The sequence below is a fragment of the Girardinichthys multiradiatus genome, chromosome 8 (assembly GCF_021462225.1).
Source record: "Girardinichthys multiradiatus isolate DD_20200921_A chromosome 8, DD_fGirMul_XY1, whole genome shotgun sequence".
In the NCBI taxonomy this organism is placed as follows: domain Eukaryota; kingdom Metazoa; phylum Chordata; class Actinopteri; order Cyprinodontiformes; family Goodeidae; genus Girardinichthys; species Girardinichthys multiradiatus.
This window is the reverse complement of record NC_061801.1, coordinates 8972909-8980539: the sequence shown is the minus strand read 5'-3', so window position 1 is coordinate 8980539 and position 7631 is coordinate 8972909. Positions and strand designations below refer to the sequence as shown.

The 7631-nt window shown below is 39.2% G+C and overlaps 1 protein-coding gene across 1 annotated transcript in view; it reads right to left on the bottom strand.

The window, feature by feature from the left end:
* Nucleotides 1-6518: 6518 nt before the first annotated feature.
* LOC124872494 (huntingtin-interacting protein 1-related protein-like) overlaps nt 6519-7631 on the bottom strand; it is a 29745-nt gene continuing 28632 nt past the window's right edge. The window contains exon 33 of the mRNA XM_047372576.1: nt 6519-7461. Within this exon, the coding sequence (XP_047228532.1) occupies nt 7426-7461 (36 nt within the window). The 3' untranslated portion in view covers nt 6519-7425. The remainder of the gene's footprint in view (nt 7462-7631) is intronic.

Genomic DNA, 7631 nt, shown 5'->3' with positions numbered 1-7631 from the left:
AGGCAGGCAAAATCTGCAAGGAAAGGCAAGGTCAGAGAACAAGATCAGTCAAGAAGGAACGCTGGATAACTACTCAGAAATGTTTTCAAAAATCTGGCACTGTCTGCCTGTCAGATGGCTGTATATAACTGCAGCTCCACAGGTGTGAGGCATGACGGTGATTTGCGCAGCAGCAGCAGCAGCAGCAGCAGCAGCAGCAGCAGACAGGTGAAGCAGATCAGTTGATTGCATGAGTGAGAGCAGAGCAGGCAGACAGGCCAGAATCATAACAGAAGCTTTCAGCAGTGCTCCTAAATCAACTGTATTATCTGCAGAAGCATGCTTTAAAAGGTGAAGACATATATATATAGTACATGCTAATCCACCTCATCTCAACCTACAGACAGAGACTAAAAGCTTCCAAACCAAAGGTTCACACAGTTAAGAAGTAGACTGAGGAATCAAAGCAGATGCTACAGACTGGACTGTTTTTGAAACTTCAGCCACTGACTTAAACCAACTAACTGATGTGGTGACATCATACATCAGTTTCTGTGAGGACATGTGTGTGCAGACCAAGACCTTCTGCACCTTTGGGAATAATAAGCCATGGTTTACTCCACATCTCAGGAATCTGCGCAGGGAAAAGGAAGAAGCTCACAGCAGTGGAGATTGGGCGCGGTACAGGCAGGCCAGGAACAGACTTACAAAGGAGATCAAAGCAGCCAAGAGAAGCTACAGTGAGAAGCTTAAGAACAGCCTTTCTACTGGTGACACTTCAGCTGTATGGACCAGTCTGAGAAACCTGACTGCCTATAGGAGCCCCTCCACCCATCCTTCCTAACAGAGTTGTCTCCTGGCCAACCGTCTGAATGGCTTCTACTGCAGACATGACAAGAAGCCATTCACGCCTCAAATCATCTCCTCCACATCCCATTGAGGAACAAATTCTTCCCATAAAGTAACCAACCCCCTACCTTCAGATCCTCTGACTGCACTAAAGATCTCAGAGGAAGATGTAAATAGGCTCTTTCAGCGCATGAAAACAAAGAAAGCTGGAGGACCTGATAACGTCTCCCCATCATGCCTGAAAGCCTGTGCAAATCAACTCGCTCCGATCTTCACAAGGATTTTCAACAAGTCACTGGAGAAATGTGAGGTCCCCTCCTGCCTCAAACGATCCACCATCATTCCGGTGCCCAAGAAACCCACCATCCTAGGATTAAATGACTACAGGCCTGTAGCCCTGACGTCTGTGGTCATGAAATCCTTTGAGTGGCTGGTGTTGAAGCACCTGAAAGACATCACAGGCCCCCTGCTGGACCCCCTGCAGTTTGCTTACCGAGCAAACAGGTCGGCAGATGATGCTGTTAACTTAGGTCTACACTTCATCCTGCAACACCTCGACCACCCAGGGACATACGCCAGGATCCTGTTTGTAGACTTCAGCTCGGCCTTCAACACCATCATACCAGACATCCTCCACAAGAAGCTCACCCAGCTCGACGTCCCAGCCTCCACCTGTCAGTGGATCAACAGCTTCCTGACGGACCGACAGCAGCAGGTGAGACTGGGGAGCATTTTCTCCCGAACCAGATCAATAAGTACTGGTGCCCACCAGGGGTGTGTTCTATCCCCACTTCTCTTCTCTCTGTACACAAATGACTGCACCTCATCGGACTCGTCCGTGAAACTCCTTAAGTTTGCAGATGACACCACTGTCATTGGACTGATCCAGGATAGTGATGAGTCTGCATACAGACAGCAGGTGGATCGGCTGGTACACTGGTGCGGTCGGAACTACCTTGAACTCAACCCACTCAAGACTGTGGAAATGGTGGTGGACATTCGGAGAACACCACCCCCATACACCCCCCTCACCATCCTCAATAACACTGTATTGGCTGTGGACCACTTCAGGTTCTTAGGGATCACCATCTCTGAGGACCTGAGATGGTCTTCACACATAGACACTGTTCGAAAGAAGGCCCAGCAGAGACTGTACTTCCTGAGACAACTCAAGAAGTTCAACCTTCCACAGGAGCTGCTGGTGATCTTCTACACTGCCATCATTCAATCTGTCCTGTCTTCATCCATCTCAGTGTGGTTTGGCTCATCCACAAAACAGGACAGGTCCAGACTGCAACGAATAATCAGGTCTGCAGAGAGAATAATCAGGGCTGACCTTCCCTCCATCCAGGACTTATACAGGTCTAGTGTCAGGAAAAGAGCTGCCAAAATCTCTGCAGACCCCACACACCCTGCACATAAACTGTTTAGAGCTTTACCTTCAGGCCGCCGCTACAGAGCACTGTTTACTAAAACCAGCCGCCACAGAGACAGTTTCTTCCCCCAGGCTGTTTCTCTGATGAACATTCAATAGAGTACAAAACAACAGCATACAGATGTTGCAAATGCACCATTTTACTATATATGTGTATATTGTACATTATAAATATGTATATTCTGTAATGCAAAAATAAAACCAAAGAGCAAAGTGTACCGGAGTCAAATTCCTTGTTTGTATGTACGAACTTGGCAATAAAGCTGATTCTGATTCTGATTCTGATGCTGACATGAAAAGGAACATTATCAATATATATAACATTGTCTTCTACTGCTACATTAATATTATTGTTATATCATAAATATAAAAATAAATAAGAAAAGAACAACATTGTATAAACATTATTATAATAATAATAATTGTTATTATTTAATCATTTTCATCAGACGTGAGTGATGAGCAGAAACAGCTCCCATTTGACCTCTTCTAAAGTCTCAACTGAATTGGATTCACTTCTATGTATTTGTTTAATCTATGGGTGTCCAAACTTTTTTCATACATGCTAAAATCATGTTTAAAGTACTCACTAGACAGAAATGTTTCTTTTTTTTTTTCCTCAAACACTCAAAAACCTATTGCTGGGCGGCTGCGGTCTATCTCCAGTAGTCATTAGGCAAGAGGTACACCCTGGACAGGTCAACAGTCCTCAAAACAGGTCAAACAGGACCTCAAAAATCTTTTTTGTGAAAATCATAAAATATTTTCAAGGAGTGACTCTTGGCGTTGGACCCAAATGCAGACAAGCAGGCAGCAGCAGAACTATGAGTCAAAGAAAGAGATTTAATAAGTATGTGATGGCTTCAGCCCCACTTTGGTAAAGTCAATTCACACACTCACCTCATAGGTTTGTTTTGTTTTGAGATTAAACATGTGTTTTAGTTAGGTAATTCATTCATTTCTTTACTTAAACTAACAACAATAGTATGGAACACACAGATAGTAGCACGAAGTGGTTTGTTGTTATTGATTATGTTTTTCTTTTTTGAGTTACTGGTTTGGGGAGTCGGCTGCTTCCTGTCTTGGAAAGAGGCGAGGACTTAGAAAGCATAATGCCAGCTCAGCAGGACCAACTATTTGCCTGTCAGCTAGGGGGGTGTTTAGGTTAATTTACATCATTTGGTTCTTAGGTAGTAGTGATGTTTAGTTCTGTTTCCCCCCTATTGTGTATGAATGGTCTGGCTAATTCACTATGTAGGTTAACCTTCTGTGTCTTTGTGTTAGGTCAGTTTGGAGTTACGTTGTGTATGTTTTGTTTCCTTAGCTAATAGTTTGTGAGTTCCCATTTTGAGAAGAGTTATATTTAGTTGACCTCTTTTACGGGCCCATTAGCTATATTTTTTAACTTTGCTATTTTAGAAGTTTGTTGGGTAAAATAAAGACCCACTTGGAATATACTTTCCTGTGTCCGCTATGCCTTTACTGTTCGGTCCCTCACAAAGTAAAAAAAACAACAACTTACAGCTTGGCATGAGAAGACATAGCATGTGCAAACTGACACGGACAGGACACTCCTGCAAGGAGTAAACAGAACGGAAGAGTAAATATACAGCATGGCAACCTGTGCTGTGCTGTACACATTGAGACTGATGGGCATGCAGCAGATGGACCGGATGAAGCTTATTATGGTCTGACAGAAGGGAGGGGTAACTAAAACATGACTAAACAGAAATCTATATTTTTTTTGCAAATGTAACAGAACATAAAATGCACCATACAAGGAACATGTAAGAAACAAAACCTAAAGGAAAAAACTAACGCACCACCTGGAAAACATCATCATAATCAAAGGAAAAAACCCAAAACAAAGCTCAAACACCAAAACATCTGGACAAATATTTAGTAAAGCAAAGAAAGTAGTCTGGTTTTTGTAAAAAAGAGATCTGTAAATCATTGTACAACTGGAATATACAAAGGGTCTTGCACAGCTGCCTTATTAAAAGAAACTACATTTTATAAAAGTGAATTTTAGGACATTTTGGAATGGGATATAGGACACCCCTTTTTTTAAATAACTTGCTGTATTAGCTGCATCCAAGTCTGCTTATGATTTAAAGTCATTGGTTGTTGTGATAATATTTACTGACATTAACAAGAAAGCAAAAAACATGATTATTAAAACACAAACTCCTTTATGTTGGGCCTAACATTCCATTGTAAAAAGATTATATGTCTGCATTTTTTTTTGATGGCCTTCAATCAGTGAATATTTCTTTCAAAATATATATTTTTAAGTGTCCATCTGCGTCAGCTTCCACCGCTGGGGGGCCTAATTTGTACCCTTCTTTAATTGTATTTTGGTGCCAGACAGAAACCCTTCCAGGGCTGAAAATGGCCCCTGTGCCGCAATTTGGACACCCACGGTTTAAACCATTTTGCTGCAAACAGTTCCAGCAGGATTACAGGTAGGATCTTCAGCTTCTCTTATGGTATGCCTGAAATGTTGCAACAGGACACATACAAATAAAAAAAAGTTCACTACTTTTCCACATTCAGTAAAAACCATGTTTGTAGTTTCCCCTCAACTTTAATATCTGCTGATGTATGGCTAGGATGCAGCTGCTCGGCCATGGAAACATAGAAAACATGTTTAATATTCTAAACGTGTTAACATTAGGATATTAGTTTATTATTATAAAACAATGTGAACTCAATAATGTATGGGTAGAAAGAAAGGGAGATTATTTTTCTACTTCCATGTATCCTGTATCCGGCTTGGATCCAGGATTCTGAACATCCAGCTTCTTTAACAGTAACCTTTTGCGGCTCCTCGTGGAGTAAATAATAAACCTTCGTATTCATGTATAATTACACTTGACTGAATATACTTTAGTTTCCATTACTTGCTGTGTGTGCTAACTTCTTTCATAACTTAAGAGCAGTAAATATTATTACACAGTTAAGCAGTCAAATAAACAAATTACATAACATTTTGGTTAAAATAAATTCTCATGTTCAAATGATCATTTAGTGGCGGAATGTATCCTGTATCATAAATATACTTGAGTACTGCATAGCATTTTACATTTACTGTAAATTTTCACTTTTTATTTTATTTTGCTAATTGCTTTGATTCTGCAGCTATTATCATATAGCTTCATATTTTGGTTATTTAAAAAGTACATATTTAATATAATCCAGGTTTTAAGCAATGTCAGCCAATATAACCTATATCTAAAAAGAAAATACATGTAATACATGTAAATCATCTAAAATAATTTTTCATTTTTCAAACCATAGAATGTTGTGGGGGAATAATTTTTGGAAATATTTACATGAAAATAAACAGTCATGTGCTTTTATTCTGAAAACAGAAATATTTACTTCCGTACGTAATCCTTTTAACTTGACGCGCCTTCTCTACGGTCCAAGTGCTACTTCCATCGAGGTGATATTGCAGTTTGCATTGCGCATGAGCGAGATAACAGGCGTATGACATCGCTGTGATAATATAGCAAATGGAAAACTTCTTTCATTGATATTTTTAAAGCATCGCCGATCAATTAAAACCCAGTAACATGATGAGCATGTTACGGGGTTGTTACAAAGATTCCCAGAGCATTTCTGGCTAGAATTCATAGTAAAACCAGACATCCTGTTCCCCTGAGCCAAACATTTAACTGGAGGCTGCACTGGTCAGCTGTTGGAACAGCTCCTATAGCTCTGCAATTGGGTTGAGGGATCAAAGCAGAACTTGATTTCGGAACCATTATTATACCCCATCAACCACCACAGCACCACTAATATATCCCTTTTAAAGGTCACCATCCCACCACAGGGCAACAGACACACACAGAATAGACAACCATGCACACACTTACTCCTAAGGGCATTCCAAAAAACAAATATTCATATTTTAAGGGTTGTGGCAGGAAGCTAGAACACCTGGAGATAACATGTGAACTCCATGCAGATCAGATGACCTTCTTGCTGCAAGGAAACAGTGCTAACAACTGTTCCACCATGTAGCCCCTGTTCAATAGATATTATACAGTGGATCAATACTGGAGCCACGAATATTTCTGTCTTGTCCATTCAAAGTCTGGCAATAGTTGCAGTGTTGTTATTCACACACAATGCAGTTAGGAACAAGGGTTCAATTTACACTCACTAGCCACTTTATCGGGTGTACCTGTTCAATTGCTTGTAAACACAAAAAGCAAATCAGCCAATCACATGACAACAACCCAAAGCATTTAAGGACATATCAAAATCCAAATCTTTATTGTCATTCAAAAGGTTAAAGGAAATTGTGTCCCAAACAGTGGAAAAGAGCTAAGTAAATGTTATAAAAATAGTCACTTAAAAAAAAAACTGTACAAAAACTGATTAAAATTATGTAAATAAACATATTTATTACGGATTGCTCATAATTTGATTTGTCAAAGACGAACATTGTTTAGATTTGTGAGAAATTTGTGTTAGTTTAATGGTGATTATTGCATCAGCTTCAGGATTCATTCTGTCTTTTAATTTTACCTTTCCATATTAATAAAAATACAATTTACGTACATAATCGTGCATTATAAGCAACAATTAATTACAACTTGGTCAACATCAATGAAAACACAAAAAAGGAAACAGTCAATCCTAAAACTACTGAAACAACAAACACTCAAAAAATGAGCTGAAGTTGTAGTGATAGCAGTGTGAGTGAACAGGTTGATTTTGAGGCAAGTCTTGAATGTGGTAAAAGATTAAACCATACAAAGGTCCGGTCCACCTTTCTTTCAGTTTTCTTGTATTATCTGTTTTAAACCTTGAATTCAGAAGGACATTTTTAGAAGAATAAGGACACAAGATTTTTATGAAGAAATACAACTAGGACAAGACAAATCAAAACACAGAAATACAACTCAATTTTCAATAATTTGATCATTTTCACTGAATCAAGGTTTAGGGGTATTAACACATACTTTAGTATGACTACAAAAAATTTTCAATTTTTATCCATTTTGAAGCTGTAACACATATTAAGCAAACTGCATTGATTCCTGTAAAATTTCACTCAAGTTGAGTTTCCTTCATTAACATCATAAAGACTAGTAAATCTCCAGCGAGTTGTAACATCATCAAGTCGGAGTCGTCTTCTTCAGTAATGTCTAAGACTCTCCAGTTCCAGTTTCGCCTCGTTTGAACTGTAATTAACAGAGAAAAACAGAATAATGTATGAAGCATCTACTAACACTTTCCAATTTGCAAATGCAGTAAGAATCTACAATACCACGAAAAAAGGATCTGACCAATTTCTATTTGTGCTTTTTTGTGACACTTCTACGACTCAGATCTTCAAACTAATTTTATTATC